The following is a 27663-nucleotide window of genomic DNA, read 5'->3' as shown; positions in this document are numbered from 1 at the left end:
GAGAAAATAGGATGAATTGCAATGTCCAGGTTTTAGGTGAATTGCTTGATGATGATGATGATGATGATGATGATGATGATGATGGTGGTAGTGGTGATGGTGGTGGTGATACTGGATAGCCCCAGAGTCCACTGACTCAATCAACTTGCATCACGATGAGAGCCACTTGATCCCATGGGGGTGGAACTCAGGTCCAGCACACTTTTGATGTCATATTATCTCAGTTGTGTAATTGGTGGACTGTACAACATTGTATATTGTGCAATATTGAGTGCACTGTTGCACTTTGTTCATGAATTGGTCTGTAGAGCTATGCACAATAGTTTCTGTTTGTATTAGAGCATGGATGGTCAGTGTACCCTAACAGATTTTTCAAGTTGTCTTTGAGTTGTCAGTTCGTGATAGTTTTATTGTGAGTAGGGAGATGGAGGCCACTCTTCCTAACTCCATCTTCCTGAGGGGTCTTTCTAAACTGAATGTAATTGACAGGAATTCCAGAGAATAATATTCAGGGTTAATTGCATGACTCGTGATATCAACAGGGATTTTTTCTTTGTACTGTATCTCCTTGCATGTGCTGGTGGTGGTACGTTCCATGCAAGAACGGAAAACTGCCTTATAAAATTCTTGTATATATGTATGTTGTTGTAGTGACTTGAGTGACAGACTGTATTGTTTGTCTTGGTGTGGTTGTTTGGATGTACTGTACATGTTTTAACTTTGGTACATGTATTAAGAAAAGTGACATTAATTCTATCTGTCTATCTATTGCCAGACGCCTCAATCCCGTTTGGGGTGGCCACAAGCAAAACGCCTCCACGTCACCCTGTCCCCCGCCATTTCACTGCCCTGCTCCCAGCTCACACCCCCCTCTCTCACATACCTCTCCACCCCATCCCTCCATCTCATCCTCGGCCTCCCCCTCCCTCTTCCCCCCTCCACCTCACTCACATACACTCTCTTCGTCAGTCTTTCACCCTCCATCCTCTCCACATGGCCAAACCACCTCAGTGTGTTCCTCATAACGCTTCCTATCACATCCACATCCACACCACAACGCTCCTTTATATCCTCATTCGTCAGCCTGTCTCTCCATGTGACTCCACAGGCTCCTCTTAAATAACTCATTTCCACTGCTCTCACTCTTGACTTGTGTCTTTCCAACAGCGTCCAAGCTTCACTTCCATACGTTAGAGTTGGTATCACAATACTGTCATGTAGTAACTTTTTCACTTCCATGCTCACTTCCCTGTTTCTTATTACTGCTTTCAAAGAACCAGCAACCTTTCTTCCCTGCTGTACCCTTTCAAGCACTTCACCCTCCAAACCTTCATCCTTACTCATCACATTACCCAAGTACTTAAACATACTCACATTTTCCAATTTCTCACCATCAATCCTCGCTGTACATTCACTGACTTCATCTCTCTCAGAGGCCATCACTTTACTCTTCCCTACATTCACCTTTAGATTCTGTTTCTTACACACTCTCCAAACTCATCCACCAAGCCTTGCAGCTCCCCTTCATCTTCACTCAACAACACAGTATCATCTGCAAACAACAGTACAGGGAGTTTCCAAACACTCTCCTCTCTCACCAGGGCCACTCCAACATCTGCTACCCTACTTTGTACCTCTTTTATTACCCCATCCATGTACAGATTGAACAACCATGGAGACATGACACATCCCTGTTTCAACCCAACCTCCAAAGAGAAAAATTCACTTAGTTCACCATCCACACGCACTGAAGCCTTAGCATCATCATACATACTCTTCACAGCATTCAACAACTTCCCATCTACTCCATATATTCTTAATACTTTCCACAATCCTTGTCTATCCACCCTGTCATATGCTTTCTCCAAATCCATGAAAGCCGCATACAACTTCTTTCCCTTCTCTAGAAACTTTTCCACTAAAGATCTAAGAATGCATATCTGATTTACACAACCTCTTCCCTTCCTAAAGCTTCCCTGTTATTATAGGTGGTAAATAATTTTTTTTTTCATAACATTGCTTCCTGTGACAGTGCATGAGGTAGAGGATGATGCCATGAGTAGTTAGATACAATACTATGCATAATTTACAAAAAAGGGCTGTTACGCTTGTGAATGCCGAGTCTCACCGACAGATTTTTATAGTGTAAATGGTTTTAAATGTACTTTTTTTTTTTTTTTTTTTTTTTTTTGGTGTGTAAATTTTGTCTGGAAAAGTTGTATGGAAATGGGTTATTTGGGAGGGGGTTTGAGGAATCCTAGAAGACTTCAGTTCCAAGCAAGAATTTGCCCATCCCTCTTTCACCTTACTTATACTTCCAGGTCCTAAAACCCGTGAGAAGAGATTCTACATTTTTTTTTTTTGTCTTTTCTTGTTTAGTAATAAGCTGAAGAGAAAGTTTATGTTCTTAGTGAAGCATTGGGGGTGGATACCATAAAACTGGGATGCATTAACTGTCATTGTATTGCTATGTTAAACATAAATCTGGTGAGGTGAACTGGGTTGGGTCCTGGAGGCCATTCAGCTGCTCCTTTATCAGCTTACTCTCTCAGTCAGCACCACAGTGACTAGGAAGAGCAATTTCCTACTTAGTATTTAATGACAGTTTTAAAGGTGTGACCTGATACTTAACACTGTGCACTACCTATCTGACAGTTTTCTATGTGCATACTGATGCCATGTATTGAATAACACACACTGAACCCTTTCAGAACAATTTTTTTTTTTTTTTTTTTTTTAAATACCTCCAGACAATTTTTTGTTTAGGAAAGATCCCTCAAGCTGACTAGCGGCATATGATCCTGACAGTTGCACCGCCAGTTATATTTCAGTCATTGAATCAGTCAGTCCCTCCTGCTGAAAAAGGTTTAGTAGAATGAAGCTAAGCAGAAGAGAGATATTAACCATTAGTATCATATCTTTAGTTGACTGTCACTGTCAGTTGACTATAATGCAAAAGCACGTATATTCTCACTTGTTATTAGTCATATTATGAACACATTTGTTAACTATTCTCTAGTATTTACTGCTCTTGTTTGTATCAGGATCATATTCAAGTTAAAATATTCCTTAATTTGTTAATTTTGAATTAACAAACTTACAGTTTTCTTCTCCTCTGTCTGTGGTTGCCTCAGTGGATCCATTCAATGTCAGACAAGCAATGAAGCGGCTCTACACTCTGAGGAACCTCCTGAGGGGCATAAGAAGTGGAGGTAGTACAATAGCTCTCTTCTTTCCTAGATAGTTCTTGCCTGTGTTCATTATTCTGAGGCCTCTTGCAGCACAGAGATGCCTTCTTTGCAACAGGCATTCTTAACCCGAGAACTGCGACTTATTTAATTCATAGGGGGCAGCTGCAGCATACATCATTCGAATCAGGCTAAGACTGTCATTAAGTTTTCTGCATTCTGCCTTGATGTGAATAGGTGACTAATGACTTGAGGTAGATCACATGGAGGTGTCTGGAGCTTTTTCCAGCCACTCCCCTAACTCAGCTAACCCCCTCACTCATATACAACTTTAATACAGTCTTCATTAAAATTTGAATGGTGAAATTCACTTTGATTGTGTAGTACAGTATTGTGATAGATACTGACTACAGCACTGTAATGGATATTAACCTAAAAATTGGCATTTCCGTACTCTGGAATATTCTCCATGTCATCGTGCAAAAAACTGTGTGATGAATATCAATTTTTGTATTTTTTGACACTGGACAGAAATCATGGAACTTGGTGCATTATTGCTAAGCAGTGCTAGATATTGACTTTTAACATATATTAGACCCACCCATGCTTCAACGTGTTTTCACTCATATCAAGGGGGTAATTCCCCACCACCACCACCACCACCACCACCTTGGGAAGGCAAAAAAATCAAATGCCGCAGGTTTTCGGGTTAATTCATTTGTCACATCATTAATGGACAAATATTGTGTACTGACTTCTTTACTAAACAAATTTTCCAAGCAATTTGATTTTCACATTGTTTGATTTTTGAAGTTTTCCATGCAATTTAATTTTCACATAGATTTTATCATGTAGGTGGCCTCTTTTAACAGAAAAGGTGTTTAATGGTAGTTTCCTAAGCCCTTACTTTTTCAGAATCTTCAGCCATTTTCTCTGATCAGGAAATGACTGTTTTACATGTATACAGTGGGCCCTAGGGTAATGTAATTACCCTCTACCGTACTGACAGACTGTTGCACATCAGAAAAGCACACTATAAAAGTATTGGGGAAATAACACTGTAAAGACCAGTGTGTCTCTAGCCACTGAGGTAAAGCCACCCTTTTTCAGTTATATCTCCACCAAACTGTACCATAAGCACCTTGCCATCAGACAAGGTGTTATACTGTACAGACAAGATGTTATAACAGTGTATTTTGCATATGCAAGCACACACATGCAGGCACTTATGCATGCACTCAGTCACATATGCATGCATGCAAGCACTCACTCATGCTTGCACACATGCACACATACATGCATGCATTTACTCATGTGTGTGCACACACACACACACACACACACACACACACACACACACACACACACACACACACACACACACACAGGGAAGAGGAAGAAAAGGTTAGGTTCGCAAGACTCGAGAGAGACACGAACATGGTGAGAGGAATATTAGGCAAGATTGACCCCGAAGGAGACAAGTGGGTAAAAGAAATTGAGGAAGTAAGGAGGATAGGGCCTTATAAGAAAGGGGAAACAAGACCAATGAGAGTCAAGTTTACATCAGAAAGTGTAATAAATGAGATACTTAAAGTGACCTGGAAATTAAGCAAAGAGGCGGGGATGGAAAATATTATAATAAGAAAAGATCTGAATGAAGAAGAAAGAGAAGTTTTAAAATCATTAAAGGAAGAAGTAAAGGAAAAAAATGATAAGAGGACAGAGGAAGAACGTAATACACTTTTTTGGAGAGTATTGGATATGAAAGTAAGGAAATGGTATTTAAGGAAATAGAAGTGAAGGAAACTAGGGGGGATGGTTGTGAAAGATCAGAAGTTGAGGAAGTGGTACGGACAGAGAGTAGGAGAGAAGAGGGTATTAAAAACGTCAAAAATAATTTGAAGGTGATATATACTAATGTTGATGGTTTCATATCGACAAGGATCGAAATTAATGATTTCTTGAGAGAACATGAACCTGATGTCATGTGCTTTGTAGAGACCAAATTAAGAGAAGATATTGATGTTCATTTGGGAGATGGTAAATACAAACTGTGGAGAAAAGACAGAAAAGAAAAAAAGGGAGGAGGAGTGATGATAGCAGTGAAGAACAACATAAATGTAGATACTGTGGAAATGGGAGAAGGCAGGGCTGAAGTGATATATATGAAATTAGAAACTGGAGAGAATGTGAAGAGAGATATGGCGGTAGTGTATGTTCCCCCAAAGACGAGAGCATGGAAGGATGACGAATACCATGAGATGTTGTCAGATATGGCTAGCTACTTGCAAAAAATAATTGAGAAAAGCAATAATATAATTTTGGTGGGTGACTTTAATTGTAAAGAGGTGAACTGGGAGGAATGGTACTCGGGAGGCAGCGAGGATTCGTGGGGCACTATGTTATTAAATATAATAATGAATAATGTGATGACCAATGGGTTAAAGAAGAGACACGGTTTCGAGGTGAGGACACACCAGCAAGGTTAGATTTACTGTTCACCAAAGAACCCGATGTAATAGAATCATTGGAATATCTCTGTCCTTTGGGAAAAAGTGATCACATGGTCATTGAGTTCCAGATGTTAATAGGAAACGTCAAGCCAAGAGACGAGCTTCATAGACAGGGAAGATACAACTTTGGCAAAGCAAATTTTACAGGCTTGAGAAACTTTTTTGAAAATGCGGATTGGAGAAAATTCAGAGAAACAAGAGAGATACAGAGGAAGTGGGATATCTTTCTAGACCTCTATAATTTGGGAGTGGAAAAATTTGTACCAAGAGTAAGAGGGAAAGAAAACAGGAAAAAGGAGTGGTTTAATAGAAGGTGTATGATAGCCAAAAAAGAGAGAGATAAGGCGTGGAACAATTGGAGAAAGAGAGGTAACGACAGAACAAAGGAAGAATATAAAAGAACAAGAAACGAATACACAAGAATACGTAGGGAAGAAGAAAGGAATTTTGAAAAAGGTATAATTGACAAATGCAAGGATGAACCCAAACTGTTTTATAGATTTGTTAATGGCAAACTGAAACAAAAGGAAGGAATCACCAAGCTGAAAGTAGATGGAGAGGTCTTTAAGGATGCGGCAATGCAAGCAGAAATAATGAACAAACGTTTCCAGTCAGTTTTCACTAAAGAAAAGGAGCTTGTGGAAGGGGAGGGAGTGATTAGAAATGTTTCGGTGATGAAAGATATAAAAGTGGAGGTGCAGGAAGTGTATAAATTACTGGAAACTCAAGATGTAAGGAAAGCCCCAGGACCTGATGGAATTTCTAATTGGGTACTGAAGGAATGCAGAGAACAACTGGCGGATAAAATTCACAGCTTAATTGTATGCTTACTGGAAGAGGGGAAAGTGCCAAAAGAATGGAAGAGGGCAAATGTGGTACCAATTTACAAGGGAGGAAACAGGGAAGAACCTCTGAATTATAGACCAGTGTCTCTAACCAGCATGGTCGCAAAATTGTGTGAGAGAATCCTGAAAGACAGATGGATAAAATATCTGGAAGAGATGAATATTTTGGCTGAATGTCAGTTTGGATTCAGAAGTGGAAGGTCATGTGTTTCAAATTTGTTGAGTTTTTACTCAAGAGCGATTGATGTGGTACAGGAGAGAGATGGTTGGGTGGATTGTGTGTACTTAGACTTAGAGAAGGCCTTTGACAAGGTACCTCATAAGAGACTAATGTGGAAACTAGAATATATAGGAGGACTGAAGGGGAAACTTCTGGAATGGATGAGAGACTTTTTGAGAGACAGACAAATGAGGACAGTAATAAAGGAAAAGATGTCTGGATGGAGGGAAGTAACAAGTGGAGTCCCTCAAGGCTCAGTGTTGGCGCCAGTAATGTTCCTGATTTACGTAAATGATATGGTAGATGGAGTGAACAGTTATGCGAGTCTGTTTGCTGATGATGTAAAGATCTTGAGGAAGATAGAGGTTGAGGAAGATTGTAAAATATTGCAGGAGGATTTGGATAGGATACACAAATGGAGCCGGACGTGGGAAATGAAATTTAATGTAAAGAAATGTAAAATATTGGAAATGGGTAAAAGAACCAGGAGACCATCACTGAATTATTTTTTGGGTAATGAATTAATCACAAAAAGGAGAGAAGACAAAGATTTGGGAGTGCTGGTCCAAGATAGTTTGTCACCAGAAAAGCACATTAACAAGATAGTTGGAGAGACTTATAAGCTCTTGACTAACATAAGAGTAGCATTTCATTATATGGATGAGGAAATGATGAAAAAATTGATAGTGGCCATGATCCGCCCCAGGTTAAAATATGCAGCGGTAGTGTGGTGCCCACACAAAAAGAAAGATATAAACAAGATTGAGAGAATACAAAGAACAGCAACCAAGATGGTCCCCAGTCTGACAGACCTGTCATACAGAGAGAGAGGCTGGAAAAACTGGATTTGCCTTCCTTAGAGGAAAGGAGAAAGAGGGGAGACATGATTGCGGTGTTCAGGACCATGGTGGGAGTAGATAAAATTGACAAAGAAGATTTGTTTGTATGGGATAAGAGAGCAACAAGAGGACATGGAATGAAATTGAAAAAGTCAAGCTGCTTGAAGGATATCAAGAAATATAGCTTTCCTTACAGAAGTATAGACTTATGGAATAGCCTGGACAAAGAGATCGTCCAGTCTAAAAACTTAAACGAGTTTAAAGTTAAATTCGACTTATTGAGAAACAGTGACGGAAACCCACGAGCATAGTACATTCCGTGTATATCACAATTAGGTATATTCTTAAATATTTGGAACGACTTAGACAAAGAGGTGGTGCATGAGAAAAACATTCATGTGTGTAAAGGTAGACTTGATAAATGTGGATATGGAGACAGGACAACACGAGCATTGCTCAATTCCTGTATACTACAAATAGGTAAATACAAATAGGTAAATACACACACACACACATATAAAGGAAATCAAGGAGCAGCACAAGGGGTGGAAGAAAATCCAGGAGGAAGGAAATATAAATTTGAAGGAGATTATAGAACAACAAAGCAGGGAAAAGGTGGAAAAGGAAGTGGTTAGGATATTAAGAAGTAGAGAATCTTTAGTCAGGGATGTAGCAGACAAGAAAAAAATGCGTCATAATTTCAGAACTAAACGAAAAATGGATGACAGTAAGGTCAGAAAGGGAAAGAGAAGAACTGAATAAGGCAAAAGAGATAGTATCAGTAGTTATGGAGGGTAACAATGAAGCTCAAGAAGATATTGAAGAAGTGTTTAGGCTAGGAAAGTACGAGGGAGGGGCGAGGCCACTTAAAGTAAAGTTTAAGTCTCAGGCAATAGTAAATGAAATTATAAACAGAACATGCAAATTATCAGAAAAGGAAGAGCTGAAGAATGTTTGGAAAAGGAGAGACGCAAATGAGGAAGAAAGAGCTAAGATAATGGAGCTATTAAAGGAAGTGAAGGCAAAAAATGAACAGAGAACGGAGGAAAAGGAGGCAGTGCTTTATTGGAGAGTTATGGATCAGAAATTGAGGAAGTGGTACTGACGGAGAGAGGGAGAGAAGAGGAAATAAAGAACAGTGAAAAAAGTTGGAAAGTGGCTTATACTAATGTTGACGGTTTAATATCGGCAAGGTTAGAAATCAACGATTACTTGAGGATTCATGAACCAGATACCATGTGCTTTATAGAGACCAAGTTAAGAGAGGATATTGACATCCATATGGGAGATGGGAAATACAAATTGGGGAGAAGAGACAGAAAAGAAAAAACGGTAGGAGGAGTGATGATAGCAGTGAAGAACAACGTCAGTGTGGAAAATGTGGAACTGGGAAAGGGTAAGGCCGAAGCGATAAATATGAAACTAGAAACCGTAGAGAATGGCAAGAGAGACATCACAGTGGTATACATTCCCCCTAAGACAAGGGCATGAAAGGACGATGAATATCAGGAGATGGTGTCAGATATGGTTATCTATCTCAAGAAAGTGATTGAGAAAAGTAATAACATAATTATGATGGGGGATTTCAACTGTAAAGAGGTGAACTGGGAGGAATGGGACTAGGGAAGCAATGAAGATTCATGGGGCACTATATTGTTAAATATTGCAATGAGTAATGTAATGACCCAATGGGTCAAAGAGGAGACTAGATTCAGAGGAGACAACACGCCAGCAAGATTACTTTTACTACTAACTAAAGAAACTGGTGTAGTTGAAAATTTAAAATATCAGTGTCCTATAGGAAAAAGTGATCATGTGGTCATTGAGTTTCAGATGATAAAAGGGAACGTGGTGCCAAGAGATGAGTTTTATAGACAGGGAAGATACAACTATGGGAAAGCAAACTTTACAGGATTGAGGAAATTATTCGAAAATGTGGATTGGAGAAAATTCAGAGAAACAGGAGAGACGCAGAGGAAGTGGGTTATCTTTCTAGATATCTATAATTCGGGAGTGGAGAAACATGTTCCGGGAGTACGTGGGAAAGAAAACAGGAAAAAGGATTGGTTTAACAGAAGGTGCGTGATAGCAAAAAAAGAAAGGGACATGGCATGGAACAAATGGAGAAAGAGAGGTAATAATAAATCAAAGGAAGAATATAGAAGAGCTAGTAATGAATATACAAGAATACACAGAGAGGAAGAGAGAATTTTGATAAAGGTATAATTGACAAATGTAGGCAAGAACCCATATTGTTTTATAGATTTGTTAATGGTAAATTGAAACAAAAGGAAGGAATCACCCAACTGAAAGTAGAAGGAGAGGTCTATAAACACACGGCAATGCAAGCTGAAATAATGAACAAATGTTTCCAATCGGTTTTCACTAAAGAAAGGGACTTTGTGGAGGGGGAGGGTGTGACTAGAAATGTACAGTGGGGCACCAATTTTCGCGCCTAATTGGGTCCAAAATTAATGCGCGAAATTGGAATTAGCGAAAGTTGGGGCATTGTCTTTATGGCAAAAAGGCTAGTTGGTTCCCGGTTATCCTAAAGTAACATCAGATTTTCATTTTCACTTGCAATACAGTACATCAAATCACTATTGTACATTGCATTGTGAGATACAAACAATAAAAACTGTACAGTACACATTATATGAGGAGAAACATACCACAGAGACCAGGTTGAGGTGTTTAATGGATGTTGGGGGTAAGTACTGTACAGTATCCGAGGCGCGTGGCGGGCTTATTTATCCACGCCAGACGTATTGGCGCCACCTCTTGCTGCCTCGCTACCACTCTCTCTCTCTGCCTCCTCAGATGCAACTTGAATGTCCCGGCCACTTTTTATCACCACCACTGCCTCCCGGCCCTCCCCCCACACCACCAGGCTCTCCCCCCACACCACAAGGCCCTTTCCCCACACTACCAGGTATAGTAGAGGCCATTGAACCGTGAGAATCCAACACAATGGAGCTAGCACGCTCATACACAATGGCGGGAATGGGTGGACAGAGTGTTGACATGACGTCATTCAAGATGGCGGTGGGTTGCGGGCGGGCGGTGCAGGAAATTCAAAGTTCAAAATATTGTCCCAAACCCAAAATTTGTGCACGAAAATCGATTTTTTTCAAGCGAAAGTGGAAGTTAGGGAATATTTGGTGCATGCCGTGAAAATGGATTCCGCGAATCCTGCTGTAGCGAAAGTTGGTGCCCCACTGTAGTGATAAAAGACTTGAAAGTGGAAGTGCAGGAAGTGTATAAATTAATGGAAACTCGGGATGTAAGGAAAGCCCCAGGACCAGATGGAATCTCTACCTGGGTACTGAAAGAGTGCAGAGAACAACTGGCAGATAAGATTCATGGTTTAATTTTGTGTTCTCTGGAAGAAGGGAAAGTGCCTCGGGAATGGAAGAGGGCCAATGTGGTACCAGTTTATAAGGGAGGAAACAAGGAAGAACCCCTCCTTTATAGACCAGTGTCCCTGACCTGCGTAGTTGCAAAATTATGCGAGAGAATCCTGAAAGACAGATGGATAAAATATCTGGAGGAGACGAACATATTGGCTGAGAGCCAGTTTGGATTCAGAAGTGGAAGGTCATTTGTTTCCAACTTGTTGAGCTTTTACTCGAGCAATTGACGTGTTACAGGAGAGAGACAGCTGGGTGGATTGTGTGTATTTAAATTTAAAGAAAGCCTTTGACCAGGTACCCCACAAGCGACTAATATGGAAATTGGAACACATAGGAGGACTGAAGGGAAACGTCCTGGAGTGGATGTGTGAATTCTTGAGAGACAGACAAATGAGGACAGTAATAAAGGACAGGATGTTTGGATGGAGGGAAGTAACAAGTGGAGTCCCACAGGGCTCGGTGTTAGCGCCAGTAATGTTCCTGATTTATGTAAACGATATCGTAGATGGAGTGAACTGTTACGCAAGTCTGTTTCCTGATGATGCAAAGATCTTGAGGAGAGTAGATGTCGAGGAAGACTGTAAAATGCTGCAGGAAGACCTGAGTAGGATACAAGGTTGGAGCCAGATGTGGGAAATGAAATTTAATGCAAAAAAATGTAAGATATTGGAAATGGGTAAGAGTATCAAGAGGCCATCACTGAGTTATATGATGGGTAATGAACTAATCAAAAAAGTGAGAGAAGAGAGAGATTTGGGAGTGCTGGTCCAGGATAGTTTGTCAGCGGAAAAACACATTAACAAGGTAGTTAGAGAGACATACAATCTCTTGACTAATATTCGAGTGGGATTCCATTACATGGATGAGGAAATGATGAAAAAAATTGATAGTGGCCATACTCCGCCCCAGATTGGAATATGCGGCAGTAGTGTGGTCCCCTTACAAGAGGAAAGACATATATAAGATCGAGAGAATACAAAGAACAGCAGTCAAGATGGTCCCCAGTCTAGCAGATCTGTCCTACGGAGAAAGGCTGAAAAAGCTGGACTTGCCTACACTAAAAGAAAGGAGAGAAAGGGGAGACATGATTGCAGTGTTCAGGGCCATGATGGGAGTAGATAAAATTGATAAAGATGATCTGTTTGTATGGGATGGGAGAGTAACAAGAGGACATGGAATGAAACTGAAAAAGCCAAGTTGTGTGAAGGATATCAAGAAATATAGCTTTCCATATAGATGCATAGACCTGTGGAACAGCCTAGACAAAGAGATTGTCCAGTCTAAGAACTTAAACGAGTTCAAAGCAAAATTTGACTTAACGAGAAACAGAGACGGGACCCCACAAGCGTAGCTAATTTCCTGTATATCACAACTAGGTAAATACACACACACACACACACACACACACACACACACACACAAACTGGAGAGAATGTTAAGAGAGATATGGCGGTAGTGTATGTTCCTCCAAAGACGAGAGCATGGAAGGATGACGAATACCATGAGATGTTGTCAAATATGGCTAGCTATTTCCAAAAAATAATTGAGAAAAGCAATAATATAATTTTGGTGGGTGACTTTAACTGTAAAGAGGTGAACTAGGAGGAATGGTACTTGGGAGGCGGCAAGGATTCGTGGGGCACTATGTTATTAAATATAATAATGAATAATGTGATGACACAATGGGTCAAAGAAGAGACACGGTTTCGAGGTGAGGACACACCAGCAAGGTTAGATTTACTGTTCACCAAAGAACCCGATGTAATAGACTCATTGAAATATCTCTGTCCTTTAGGAAAAAGTGATCATGTGGTCATTGAGTTCCAGATGTTAATAGGGAACGTCGAGCCAAGAGACGAGCTTCATAGACAGGGAAGATACATCTTTGGGAAAGCAAATTTTACAGGATTGAGAAACTTTTTTGAAAATGTGGATTGGAGAAAATTCAAAGAAACGAGAGATACAGAGGAAGTGGGATATCTTTCTAGACCTCTATAATCTGGTAGTAGAAAAATTTGTACCAAGAGTAAGAGGGAAAGAAAACAGGAAAAAGGAGTGGTTTAATAGAAGGTGTATGATAGCAAAAAAAGAGAGAGATAAGGCATGGAACAATTGGAGAAAGAGAGGTAACAACAGAACAAAGGAAGAATATAAAAGAACAAGAAATGAATACGCAAGAATACGTAGAGAAGAAGAAAGGAATTTTGAAAAAGGTATAATAGACAAATGCAAGAATGAACCCAAACTGTTATATAGATTTGTTAATGACAAACTGAAACAAAAGGAAGGAATCACCAAACTGAAAGTAGAAGGAGAGGTCTTTATGGATGCAGCAGTGCAAGCAGAAATAATGAACAAACGTTTCCAGTCAGTTTTTGCTAAAGAAAAGGAGCTTGTGGAAGGGGAGGGAGTGATTAGAAATGTTCCGGTGATAAAAGATATAAAAGTGGAGGTACAGGAAGTGTATAAATTACTGGAAACTCAAGATGTAAGGAAAGCCCCAGGACCTGATGGAATTTCTAATTGGGTACTGAAGGAATGCAGAGAACAACTGGCGGATAAAATCCACAGTTTAATAGTATACTCACTGGAAGAGGGGAAAGTGCCACAAGAATGGAAGAGGGCAAATGTGGTACCAATTTACAAGGGAGGAAACAGGGAAGAACCCCTGAATTATAGACCAGTGTCTCTTACCAGCATGGTCGCAAAATTGTGTGAGAGAATCCTGAGAGACAGATGGATAAAATATTTGGAAGAGATGAATATTTTGGCTGAATGTCAGTTTGGATTCAGAAGTGGAAGGTCATGTGTTTCTAACTTGTTGAGTTTTTACTCAAGAGCGATTCACATGGTACAGGAGAGAGATGGTTGGGTGGATTGTGTGTACTTAGACTTAGAGAAGGCCTTTGACAAGGTACCTCATAAGAGACTAATGTGGAAACTAGAATATATAGGAGGACTGAAGGGGAAACTTCTGGAATGGATGAGAGACTTTTTGAGAGACAGACAAATGAGGACAGTAATAAAGGATAGGATGTCTGGATGGAGGGAAGTAACAAGTGGAGTCCCTCAAGGCTCGGTGTTGGCGCCAGTAATGTTCCTGATTTATGTAAATGATATGGTAGATGGAGTGAACAGTTATGCAAGTCTGTTTGCTGATGATGTAAAGATCTTGAGGAAGGTAGAGGTTGAGGAGGATTGTAAAATACTGCAGGAGGATTTGGATAGGATACACGATTGGAGCTGGATGTGGGAAATGAAATTTAATGTAAAGAAATGTAAAATATTGGAAATGGGTAAAAGTACCAAGAGGCCATCAATGAATTATTTGTTGGGTAATGAATTAATCACAAAAAGGAGAGAAGAGAAAGATTTGGGAGTGCTGGTCCAAGATAGTTTGTCACCAGAAAAGCACATTAACAAGATAGTGGGAGAGACTTATAAACTCCTGACTAACATAAGAGTAGCATTTCATTATATGGATGAGGAGATAATGAAAAAATTGATAGTGGCCATGATCCTCCCCAGGTTAGAATATGCAGCGGTAGTGTGGTGTCCACACAAAAAGAAAGATATAAACAAGATTGAGAGAATAGAAAGAACAGCAACCAAGATGGTCCCCAGTCTGACAGACCTGTCATACAGAGAGAGAGGCTGGAAAAACTGGATTTGCCTTCCTTAGAGGAAAGGAGAAAGAGGGGAGACATGATTGCAGTGTTCAAGACCATGGTGGAAGTAGATAAAATTGACAAAGAAGATCTGTTTGTATGGGATAAGAGAGCAACAAGAGGACACGGAATGAAATTGAAGAAGTCAAGTTGCTTGAAGGATATCAAGAAATATAGCTTTCCTTACAGAAGTATAGACTTATGAAATAGCCTGGACAAAGAGATCGTCCAGTCTAAAAACTTAAACGAGTTTAAAGCTAAATTTGACTTATTGAGAAACAGCGACGGAAACCCATGAGCATAGTACATTCCTTGTATATCACAATTAGGTATACGGTATTAGGTAAATACTTAAACATTTGGAACGACTTAGACAAAGAGGTGGTGCATGAGAAAAACATTCATGTGTGTAAAGGTAGACTTGATAAATGTGGATGTGAAGACAGGACAACACGAGCATTGCTCAATTCCTGTATACTACAAATAGGTAAATACAAATAGGTAAATACACACACACATGTAAAGGTTGAAGTGAAAGAAATATACAACTTACTGGAAACTCAGTATGTGAGGAAGGCCCCAGGACCAGATAGGATCTCTAATTGGATACTAAAGGAATGCAGAGACCATATGGTGGATAAAATTCACGGTTTAATTGTGTGTTCTTTGGAAGAAGGGAAAGTGCCTCGGGAATGAAAGAGGGCCAGTGTGGTACCAATAATATAGGAGGGAACAAGGAAGTACCCCTGAATTATATACCAGTGTCCCTCACCAGCATGGTTGCAAAATTGTGCGAGAAAATCCTGAAAGACAGATGGATAAAATATCTGGAGGAGGTGGACATTTTGGCAGAAGGTCTGTTTGGATTCAGAAGTGGAAGGGCATGTTTTTCCAACTTGTTGAGCTTCGACTCAAGGGCGATAGACGCGCTACAGGAGAGAGATAGTTGGGTGGATTGTGTGTACTGTATTTAGATTTGGAAAAAGCCCTTGACAAGGTAACCCACAAGCAAGTTATGTGGAAATTGGAACACATAGGAGGACTGAAGGGGAACCTCTTAGAGTGAATGAGAGACTTCTTGAGAGACAGGCAAATGAGGACAGTAATAAATGACAGGATGTCTGGATGGCGGGAGGTAACAAGTGGAGTCCCACAGGGCTCAGTGTTAGCACTTGTAGTGTTCCTGATTTACATAAATGGTGTGGTAGATGGAATGAACAGTTATGCAAGTCTGTTTGCTGATGATGTGAAGATCATGAGGAGAGTAGAAGTTGAAGAAGACTGTAAAATGCTGCAGGAGGACCTGGATAGGATACATGATTGGAGCCAGATGTGAGAAATGAAATTCAGTGCAAAGAAATGTAAAATATTGGAAATAGGTAAAAGTACCAAGAGGCCATCACTGAATTATTTGATGGGTAATGACAAAAGCAAGCGAAGAAAAGGACTTGGGAATGCTGGTCTAGGATAATTTGTCATCTGAAAAACACATTGACAAGATAGTTAGAGAGACGTACAATCTCTTGACTAACATAAGAGTAGCATTTCATTACATGGATGAGGGGATGATCAAAAAATTGATAGTGGCCATGATCCGCCTCAGGTTGGAATATGCAGAAGTAGTGTAGTCCCCACATAAAAAGAAAGATGCATTATTAACAAAATCGAGAGAACGCAACCAAGATGGTCCATAGCCTGGCAGATGTCGTACAGGGAAAGGCTGGTAAAACTAGACCTGCCTTCCTTAGAAGAAAGAAGAGAGAGAGAGGTGATATGATTGCAGTGTTCAGGACCAGGATGAGAGTAGAAAAAATTAACACAAAAGATCTGTTTGTATGGGATGGAAGAGTAACAATAGGACATGGAATGAAACTAAAAAAGCCAAGTTGCTTAAAGGGTATCAAGAAATATAGTTTTTCATATATATGCATAGACCTGTGCAATAGCCTGGACAAAGAGATCTTCCAGTCTAAAAACTTAAGTTCAAAGCAAAATTTGACTAATCAAGTGACAGAGACAGGACCCCATGAGCATAGCTCATTTCCAATATATTACAGCTAGGTAAATACACACACACACACACACACACACACACACACACACACACACACACACACACACACATATACACACACACACACACACACACACACACACACACGGGAGCTGGCTATATCTGAATGAAATGACAGCACACAGCACTGCACTGTCATAGAATTGGCTGCATTGCTGGAAGGAGGGTTACATATTGATGAGCTGCAAAACTAAAATCTAAGCTAAAAAGAAAATATCTCAGGGCCCACTGTATGTATTTACTAGATTTGTGTTAATTTAATTTCATATATTTTTTTGTTTTGCTATACTGTACATGCATTATGACTTTACCTGAGTTATTCCCAGAGCAGGAGCAGCCTGCTCCATTCAGAGTGACATTAGCAACCTACAATGGTGTACAACATTCGGGGAAGTAGTGATGAAGGGGATAGAGCAGTAGACTGCTGTCCAAATTGAGATAGTATTGATCCCAGGCTGGGACAGGGAATGTTTTGTGGGTTTGAATTATAATGAAAGTCATTTCTGTTTTCCACAAGACCCGCCAAACTGTTTTTAATATAAACATCCATGTCAGTCCTGAATGTGACAGCCCTAGTATACTTTTGATATGGGCAGTGGGTATTAGTACTAAAGTTTTGACATATGAAAGTGTGTGTTATGTAGGAGGGCTGGTGGGTCAAAAGAAACAGAGTGTCTAGGTGTTGCTGTTGAGTAACCCCGGTCCATCTGTCCAAGCAGGCCCATCAGCTGCAGGCAAGCAATTGTCCTGTCATTCCATATAGTGAACCAATGTTCCCTTGCAGTGGACTGCGCCTCGCTGTGGTAGGGTACGAGGAACAGTATGGAGGTTTGATTCCTGGATGGATGCTGCGTTTGCATCTTTCCACCGAGTTAATGGGCACCATATTAGGTTCCGCTTCGTGCTGTTATTTGGTTTTATGGTTACCACCCAGCTTTGAAAATGGTTTCTTGGGTTACAGGAAAACATTATGCTTGTCACTGAGAGTAGTCACTTGAAATGGAAAGGAAAGTAGTAAAAGTGATAGGAAAGATGGGAGCAATATGAAAAGAATTATAAAGATGAAGGAAGAATTACTGTACTGTAGTTCCCTGAGATACATGACTAATGTGTTAACTTGGCTCTAATGTATCATAAAACTTTGTATCTCAGCCTCATAAGCCCATTATGTAAGAGGTGAAACTACATCTTTACCTACGACCTTTCCCATTAAAATCCATGTGACCCCAGCTTGTTTTCTGTTATTCTTTCTGAAGGCATACACTACCATAGAATGACAGTGAGGTTTAAGACATTAAATACTGTAAGGTAGTGGCAGTTGCCATCACTGCCGGAAAGGATTACAGTCTCCCTCATCTCCCACAATGACACTTGTGAACCTGTGGCATATTTGTTACTTTTTAAAATTTTGTTGCAGTATATCTACTCATGTCCCATAAGCCATCCATCTGCCTTCTTCACTTATGACCTTACTGTCATGGTATGTAAGGATTACATGAGTATGCCTGTGGTTTTCCCTTTCCACTCCCTGTTATTTTAATTTCCCATTTCCACTCCATATCTCCCTTCCTTTTATTGTATTTTCCTCTCTCCACTCCGTCTTTCCCGTCGTGGTGATGTATTTTCCACTTTTTGCTCCCTGTATCTCCCTTCCTGTTGTTTTAATTTTCCCTTTCTGTTCTCTATCTCACCCTTGCTGTTATATTTTTACCTTTCTACTCCCTGCCTTGCCTCTGCTGTTTTATTTTTCCTATCCACTCCCTGTCTCTCATCCTGTTATTGTATTTTTCTCTTTCCATTCCTTCTTTCTCACTTCCTGTGTCATGTCCATCTTCTTTTTTCTCTCCTCTTCATCTGCTACTTGTCTCCCTTTCTCATCAGTCCCATTCTCTCGTATTCTTAGCTTCTCTTCTTCTTCTCCCGTCACTTCTAAAGAAAAGACTGAAAGGAATAACAACCACCATTGGGTCCCTCCTAGTTAGAGCTGGCCTGCCTTTATTGAAATTGCCAGAAAAGTTTAGATTCTGTCCATCCCCAAGTGAGTGTTGTGGCAGTATGAAATGAAGATTTCTGTTACTGCCTAACTTTGCCACTCTGGTCCCTCATACAGTACAGTCTTTATCCCCGATTCTCTCACCATTCTTCTCCCTCCCCCCCCACCCCTCTCTCTCTCTCTCCTCTTATTCCTCCTTGTAGTGTCTATCTATCTATCTATCTATCTATTGCCAGACGCCTCAATCCCGTACGGGGTGGCCACAAACAAATCGCCTCCAAGTCGCCCTGTCCCCCGCCATTTCACTGCCCTGCTTCCAACTAACACCCCCTTCTCGCATATACCTCTCCACCCCATCCCTCCATCTCATCCTTGGCCTCCCCCTCCCTCTCCCCCTCTCCACCTCACTCACTTACATTCTCCTCATCAGTCTCTCGGCCTCCATCCTCTCCACATGGCCAAACCACCTCAGTGTGTTCCTCCTAATGCTTCCTATCACATCCACATCCACACCACAACGCTCCTTTATATCCTCATTTTTCAGCCTGTCTCTCCATGTGACTCCACAGGCTCCTTGTAGTGAAGATGTTGAAATGATTATACTCTTTTTTTTTTTTTTTTTTTTTTAGCATTGTTCTTGTGTGTTTCATGTGAAATGAAGGGGAATTTAATGAAATGTTTAAGTACATCACTTGATGAAAGAGCACTGAGTGATTAAATGATGACCTTACCTAAAATCTGTTGTAAAGGTCTTAGGTTGTGACTGTTACAAAACTACATCTTCATTGCTGTTGGTATTTTTACAGTGTTTGAACAAAATTACAGTGAGTCTTCAAAATACGAAAGCCCGAAGTACGAATTTTCGATGGTACGAAAGCGATGAATATAGGACAGATTCCACAATACGAAAATATCAGTCTCGATGATACGAAAATCGATACGAAAGGAAATACAGGTAACTCGCACGGAACACGATCTCACGGAACGCGCTCGCAATTATACACGGTAAGGGCTGGGATACATATAAGACAACGTAAGATTAAAAAACCATTATGAAAACTACAAATTAACGCAGGAGAGGCCTTTGAAAGATCAAATCCTCGAACGTCACCGCAGCGCGCGGTTTGTTTTGATTACGTGACGATCTAGGCGGGAAATTATTCAGTGAGTGAGACATTCCCGAGTACAGTAGCACAGTATTTGTAAGTTAAATATTTACAGTACTGTACTGTTCTGGTAAGTTTATGTGCAACTTAAAGTACTATTAAATAACGTTAAAGCAAGAAATAAAGTCTTATAACCAGTTTACCTGATAGGCGTCAGAATATTGCCTTTTTTATTTGTTCGTTTTTTCCACAGTGCTGTACAGTATTTGTAAGTTAAATATTTACTGTTCTCGTATGTACTGTACTTGTAAGCACTTAAATAAAGTTAAATCATTAAATAAAGCCTTGTAACCAGTTAACCCGAATTATATGATTACCCATGATCGGGCGTCGAATATTGCCTTTTTTGTTTGTTCGTTAACCTCTTACTGTACTGCTTTTCTACAGTACTGTATTTGTAAGTTAAATATTTACTGTTCTGGTATGTACTTGTAAGCAATTAAAGCATTAAATAATGCCTTGTAACCAGTTAACCTGATTTATATGATTACCCATGATCGGCGTCGGAATATTGCCCTTTTTTTTTGTTTGTTCGTTAAAGACTTATAATAAGAGAAAAATACATTTTTGTCTTGGTATCTTTACCTATTTGCTCAGGTTTGCTGTAATGGTTTGCAACTTGTAGAAAACTGTGAACACTTTCGGGAAGTGAACGAAAATCTGGGACATGACCTTGACTTCACCGTCTCATGTATCATCTGTCAGTTCACCACCGGCTATCGTGATGAGTGGATGTACGATTTTTTCGCTCGTGGCCATGCCTAACCACACATAGTTACACCCATTATCTCGACCCAGAGAGAAAATACAACCTTTTTCCTCCCTTGCAAAACACAAACAAGCACCCTGTTTACGAGACAGCAATATATATTGCGAAAATAACAAGGTAAAATGATAAAGATGAACGTAAAATGATAGAGAAAGATGAACATGTTATGACGGAAGAAATACGTTTTCCCTGTCTGTAAACATATTTATTTCTGCTTTGTATCTGTATTCGTAATAATTAGACTTATTGTTAGTTCTGAAACTGCATTGCGATTATATTTTTAGCCATTCTCGTGGTGTGGGAGCTGGAAGTTGTGACACAACTTCCTTATTGCAAATCGGACTGACCCTCCACTTTATTCTCCCGTGGCAGAGTCTAGCCTTGGAGGACGTGCAGTTTTCTCATTTAGGACTGAAAATTCAACTCTTTCGCTCCCTTTTCCAAGCATGGGCACAACGATAACGTAAAAAATAACTCGAAACTACCATAAACATATAAAAAAGGTGAAAATGTATTCATAACATTAATTTTTTTTCCAGCCATTCCTAACAGATTATGTACTGAAATCATTCGATATCACAGTACTACATTTCTAAGTTAAATATGTACTGTTCTGGTATGTACTTGTAAGTTAAAGCACTGGTACCGGTTAACCTAATTTATATGATTACCTGTGATCGGCGTCGGAATGTTTCCTTGTGTTTACGTACAGTATTTGTGTGTTGAAGTTTTGCTCTGGAGTACTGTATTTGTGAGTTATAACATTAAATAAACCTTCTAACCACTTAAAGTGCTTTCTAGTGACAGATAACAGCAAAACAACACATTTGGGGGGTCTAGGGAGCAAAATACGGAGTAGTTTAAATATACGCGATTTCGCACCTAACACGGCACGGTAGGAACGAAACCCACGTGTTCCGTGCGAGTTACCTGTACAGAGATAGCCCTATTATCCAGACTATATGGTGTGAAGAGGTGCCTGAACAGTCTGATATCATGATTAATCCAGTGGAAACAAAACACAAGTACTCTGATTTATTTGCGGTAAATGTACAATGAAAGACACAACTGTCTTCCCAGTTCTCTCTGAAGAAAATTTACACCAAGCGAAATACAGTGAAAACCATGTTTCTAATAGTGCGAATTTCAAATGGTTCGATTTTTCCACCCAGTATTCGTCAGACTTTGGGAAGATACTTGTGTCTTCCACTGTACACTTGGAGCAGCAGAAAGACCTTACCAATTTATTTCATAATCCTCCAGCTTGTTTATGTAATTTTCTGACAACTTTCAGTCTGGCAAATTACTTTATCTTGCTGAAAAATTTCCTCCTTTTTCTTATCATCACGATCCCCTATGATTGTTTCCAGCGCAGTGGAAAAAACTCAGCGTGCTCAAAGGTGGATATCGTTTCCCAGTTTCCCAACTGGAGGTTAGGTTAGGTTAAATTATTAGGTATAGGTAAGCTCGGTTAGGCCAGGTTTAGTTAAACACTTAGGGAAGAACAGTCCTTTCGGGCATCTGGTGGCGCTCATGACTGGAGTGTCACTCAGCCATATTGCGGAGCTTCTGCCTATCAGAGTTCTTTCGTTCCCCGAACTGCATCTCTCTGGAACTCGCTTCCCCAGAGTTGTTTTCCTCCAGATTTCAACCTACAACTCTTCAAGTCTAACTGTTACAGATATTTTATGAACAGAGGACACCAGTAATCTGGTGTATGGATTTTTTTTTTCTCCATTTGTTTTTCCTTCCTCCGTTCTGTTATTTAAAAAAAAAAAAAAAAAAAAAAAAAAAAAAAAATGAAATAAACGAGTTGTCACACCAGAACAGCTAAAAATGACGGGAAAACAGATTTAACAAGAAATGTTTACTGTATTTCCCAACCCAGAAATAATCTGAAAAATACAACAGACTATCAGGAAGAACTGATGTGGTAAGGTGCTTTTACTGCTTAAAGTAAAGTGTATATTTAGCCCGCTCAATAGCTGTGCGTTCAGAAATTTATGTGCTCCCGTGGTCGGCCTTGGGACCATTTTTTCAAAGTTCTAAAATCAATTTCTTTTTCTTACATATGTGAAAAGACTCGTCTGGCACACCTGGCCTTTTTTTTTTATTATTATTATTTTTTTCCCCTAAATCCATCATATGATTTGCTATGATTCGTGTACAAATTAATAAAATTAGGATGCGTGTTACATTAGCATGTAAACATCGGCAAAAACATCTGGGATGAAGTGAACTGTGAACGCCTTAACTGCTTGGGATGGTAGGGTAGGGTCGTGTAAACACGCCAGTGACCTTCATTCCCTTCCCATAATTGCTCACAGTTTTTTATAGCTCACTCTAACTCAACGTCACTGACACTGGTACAATAAGGTGTTGTTCAAGGCCAGCAGCTGTGAAAGCGATAATGGAATACATTATTGTTTGAATCAGTCCTCTCTCTTTCACACATACACATAAGAATGAACAAAAGAATGAGCAGTAAATGTACACTGACTTTAAGGAGCAGAAATTACTGTGCTCAGTGGGTCCGAAATATATTGCGAAGAGTGATACCGAACGAAGAATGTGGAACTGAATTCTAAGCTACGAGAACGTGTGGGACGAAAGAATAATTTTTTTTTTTCTGATTGGCAAACATTTTTGTTCCATATCGTCTCTTAAAATTGTAAAACCCACAATCTCTCTTGTAAGCATACAGGCTAAAGACCTTACCAATTCAGTTCGTATTCCTCTAGTTTGTCTTCTATATTTTTCTGACTATTTTGAGGGTGGTAAATTATGTTCTCTTGCTGAAAGAAACTTACTCAAAATTAGGGTGCATGTAACATAAGCATGTAAACATCGGCAAATACATCTGGAGTGAAGAGAATGCCTGACTGCTTGAGGTAAACACACCAGTGACCTTCGTTCCCTTCCCATAATTGTTCACAGTTTTTTATAGGATGCCCTAACTCAGCGTCACTGACACCAAAACAGTAAAGTGTTGTTCAAGGCCGGCAGCTATGAAGGGTTTAATGGAATACTGTATGAAAAATTCAAAATGGGCACGGTGCACAGCGCCGCACTCGCTTGCTGAGAGAAAATGAATTAACCTCTCTCTGGTAAACAAATTTTTGCGCACCTCTGAGTTGAGTCCACGCCTCCTCGCAGCTTTGCTGGTACATGAGGATATTTTTGCAGCTCTTCACCTTTTCGTATTGTTTCGCCATGCCTCCCAAGCACCCTGCATCATCTCCAGCATCGAGGGAGCCCGCTGCAAAGAAGTAGCACGGTACTCTAACTCTGGAAAGGAAATTGGAAATTATAAGAGCCCATGAGGAGGGGCAGGGAGTCTCAGAGATTGGGTGTGCTTTAGGCCTTGCAGCTTCCACCGTTGGGACTGCGACGAAGAAAAAGGAGATGTACAAGAATATGGCTACCTCCTTCTCTACAATTGTATACAGGTATTGCTTACTTCAAAATGGGGAGGGGGGTAGAGTTTAGCTGGGGGGTCCGAGGGGGTCCTGGGACGCATCCCCCCATTGATATATATATTTCAATGGGGAAAATCGTTCCGATATATGAAATTTTGAGTTACGAAAGTTTTTTTTGGTCCCTATCCCTTTCGTATATTGAAGACTCACTGTACTAACAAAAATAAAACCTGCATTGTCCAGGCAGTACCTCCTGACCAGTTGTGCATCACTATGTTCAGTGAGGACATCTCTCCTCAATGGTTGACACAACCAGATTTCTTGTTGTTGTGTTGTGGTGGCCATGTTTACTTATGTGATTGAGTCATAAGCCTTGACCTAAGCACTGAGCCACCACAGAAGGGTGGTTTTACTATGACTTAGATTTTGAGGCATCATAAGTACGTATGACACTCTTAAGTAATTAAGATGGATTGCTGCCATTTTGAAGGCTTCTTCCAAAATCCAAATGTTTTGATGCAGTTTCAGTGTTGATAAAGTATAGGCTCAGGGTAAAGATGAGATTGACACATAAATGTTTTATCCACTCACTTGATGTAGTGCTGCTCTCAGGTGACTGCCCCTTCATGTCTTCCTTCCTTCTTTCCTCATCTTTTTCGTTGCTTCATTCTTTCTTCTTCCTTCTGTCTGTGGGTGACTCTACACTGAGTGACAAACCAAATGGTTTCCTGTACACCAGGAAACCATTTACCATGCTGGGTGGTACGGTAACCATATTACCAAATTATGGCGCCTGGTGGTTTAGTGGGTAATTAAGGCCCTCCAGCTGGATTGAGCCTATGCAGGTTATATCCAAGGAGCAGTTGGGGTTTATTGCTCATGTAATGCCACTCAGGGATGTGTGAGGCTGGTCACTCTCATCTTAAATGCCAAGACCAACTTGCAGAGCCTTGGGCTTCTTCACTTCTTATGGGACAACACAGGAGTGGATGATGATGATGATGATGATGATGATGATGATGGTAATGTTTCAGTGATCCGTATTACACTGTGCTCCAAGTTAACACGTGAACTCTTGGTGAGTGATTCTGGTCTATAATCAAGCAGGTTTTCTCTTTATTTCCTTTTGTAAATTGGCACTGTATCTGCTCCTACCAGTCTTTTGGAAAGTCTCCTCTTTCCAACAGGTATTTAACAATATCATGAATTGGCTGTGCCTCTTTATTTGCATTTTCATTTTCAGTCAATTCAGCCAGCCCATCTGGCCCCATCATCTTTCACCTAGATCCTTCATCAGTAGTTTTATCTCGCTTCTCTTAGCTCCAGTCAGTCAGTCAGTTGTTGAATCCTCATTCCTCCAAGTGGCTTCATAAATTAATCATCCATTCCAGTACTGAACTGATTGTAACCTGTCATTCATAATTTCATTCATTTCCTTATTTCATTGCATGATGGCACATTCAGCATTACAAATCTTCATTGTAATGTTTTCTCTCTCTCCGATAGCTTCCTTCTGGAGCACTGTGAGGTTGACAAAGAGCTGTCCATAGTTCCTATTTGCCATTGAGAATTCAGTGGTCTGTATTCTGGATTTTCAGCTCTCCAGAGTCTTCTCCAGCAGATGTTGTGTGTTTTCTGTATGCGAGTTCAGGTGAGAATGACTGCCAGGTGCCAGTTATGCCAGGTAGGCAGCTTAAGTACCTGATGATTAGAGCAGCAGTCAGGTGTTCAGCTTGGGGCAGAGTTGTGGTTGTGTTGTGTGATGACATCATTGCCAATTATGACTTTGTTAAGTGAAGATCTTCTCATACTTGGAAGGGCTTGTAAATCTTATACTTGAATATTCAGGGATGGGGAAAGTTCTTTTATATACAGTACAAGGCTTCTTGGATGGGAAAGAGGCAGGCACCAAGGACTTCTATGTTGTTTCCAAGGCAAGGTTGGAGTTTAACCTGATTGTCAGTGAATGAACAAATAACTGGACCAGTTTTTATTTGATTTGAACCAAACTTAGCCAAAGGGTTGAAGATCACCCGAAAGCTTGGCCTGTTGTGTATTTAAATAATAAGTTGAAGGTCAAGGTAATATGAGGTCAAAGGTTGACCTGTGTGTCTGTGCATGAACAAAATAACTGGATCAGTATTTAGGTGATTTGACCCATATTTGGTGGAAGAGTTGAAAATCAGCTGAGAGGCTTACATCTTGTTTTGTAGAACAACATGTCAAAGGTCAGTGTTTAATGGCAGAGCCTAGTTAAAACGTTTCTATCCAATTTCGATCAAACTTTGTGGAAGGCTTCAATGTAAGGCAAGAATGAAGGGATTCAGTTTTGAGCACAATCAGAAGCCAAGGTTACACACAAAGGTCTTTGTTTACTCACACAGTTTTGCTCCAATTTGGACCACACTTGGTGGAAAAACTAAGCTCAAGCAAGGATTAAGTAAGTCAGTTTTGAGAGTGGTCAGAATTCATGATTGTAGTGCAGTCAAGGTTTCACCTTTAGACAAACTGGTTATCATGGGTGTTGCATTCTTTTAGTGTTCCTTCTTGTTGATTTAATATTTTTGTGGGGCAGTGATGGAAATGAATGTCATCAAAGACATTTAAAAAGTTACTGGCTTTTCCAGAAGTGGTGCCTCAAAGCTGTGTGTCTGGTGCCAGTCCTAGAGTAGGCTTCCTGAACTTTTGATTGCTTGGAATAGAAAAGAATTCTTATGAAAGTACAGTCAGCTTGCATATGAGGTCTGTTCAGAAAGTATTTGACCTTAGGCTCTGATAAAATATATAGCTAATCTGTTGAGCTAGAACACCAATCCCCCTAAAAATAGGCCCCTTCTGACTTGACACACATAACCCAGTGTCGTTTGCACTGCCTGAAACATTTTTGCAAGTTGCTTCTCAGTATCTCCTGCAGGTGCTTTGTTGCATTCATCATCATCTCTTCTCTCGGATGAATTTGCACAAAACATGTTTGAGTGTGCAAATCACAATCCAGGCTTTCTGGAGTCTGTTATCACTGGAGGTGAGATTTGGATGTATGGGTACAACTCAGAAACCAAAGCACAGTCATCCCATTGGAAGTGTACAGGGTTGCCTCAGCCAAAAAAAAAAAAGCACAACAGATCCGCAGCAAGATGAAATGCACTCGCATGTTGACATTGTTTTTTCAAATACCATGATGTTGTGCGTCATGAACATGCACCAGAAGGTCAGAGTGTTAATTACCCCAACTTTACCTGTCATCTTCGTGTGGCAGTTCAGTGGAAGAGACCTGAGAAAGTGGCAAGTTGGTAGCTGCACCATGACAGTGCCCCTGCCCATTCTTCTCAACTGATTCAGAAATTTTTGGCCAAGCACAACATCCCACAGGTCCAGGAGACTCCCTGCTCGCCAGACATGGCTCCATGCAACTTTTGGTTATTCCCTAAGCTCAAAACTATGCTGAAGGGCTCCTTGTTTGAGGCAGTAGAAGAAATCATGACGAATGCAATGAAGCACCTGCGGAGATACTGAAGACCGACTTTGAAAAATGTTTCAGGCAGTGGAAAGAATGCTG

General features: G+C 40.3%; 1 protein-coding gene across 1 annotated transcript in view; it reads left to right on the top strand.

Moving 5' to 3' along the window:
* ZnT49B (solute carrier family 30 member 9) overlaps window positions 1-27663 on the top strand; it is a 310034-nt gene that overhangs the window by 75449 nt on the left and 206922 nt on the right. The window contains exon 4 of the mRNA XM_080278894.1: window positions 3135-3215. Coding sequence (XP_080135020.1) covers window positions 3135-3215 — 81 coding nt within the window. The remainder of the gene's footprint in view (window positions 1-3134; window positions 3216-27663) is intronic.

The sequence above is a fragment of the Coenobita brevimanus genome, chromosome 75 (genome assembly GCF_032717465.1).
Source record: "Coenobita brevimanus isolate Jiangsu-jjx chromosome 75, ASM3271746v2, whole genome shotgun sequence".
NCBI lineage: Eukaryota > Metazoa > Arthropoda > Malacostraca > Decapoda > Coenobitidae > Coenobita > Coenobita brevimanus.
Note: the sequence above shows the minus strand (reverse complement) of the source record. Positions and strands in the feature narration are given on the sequence as shown.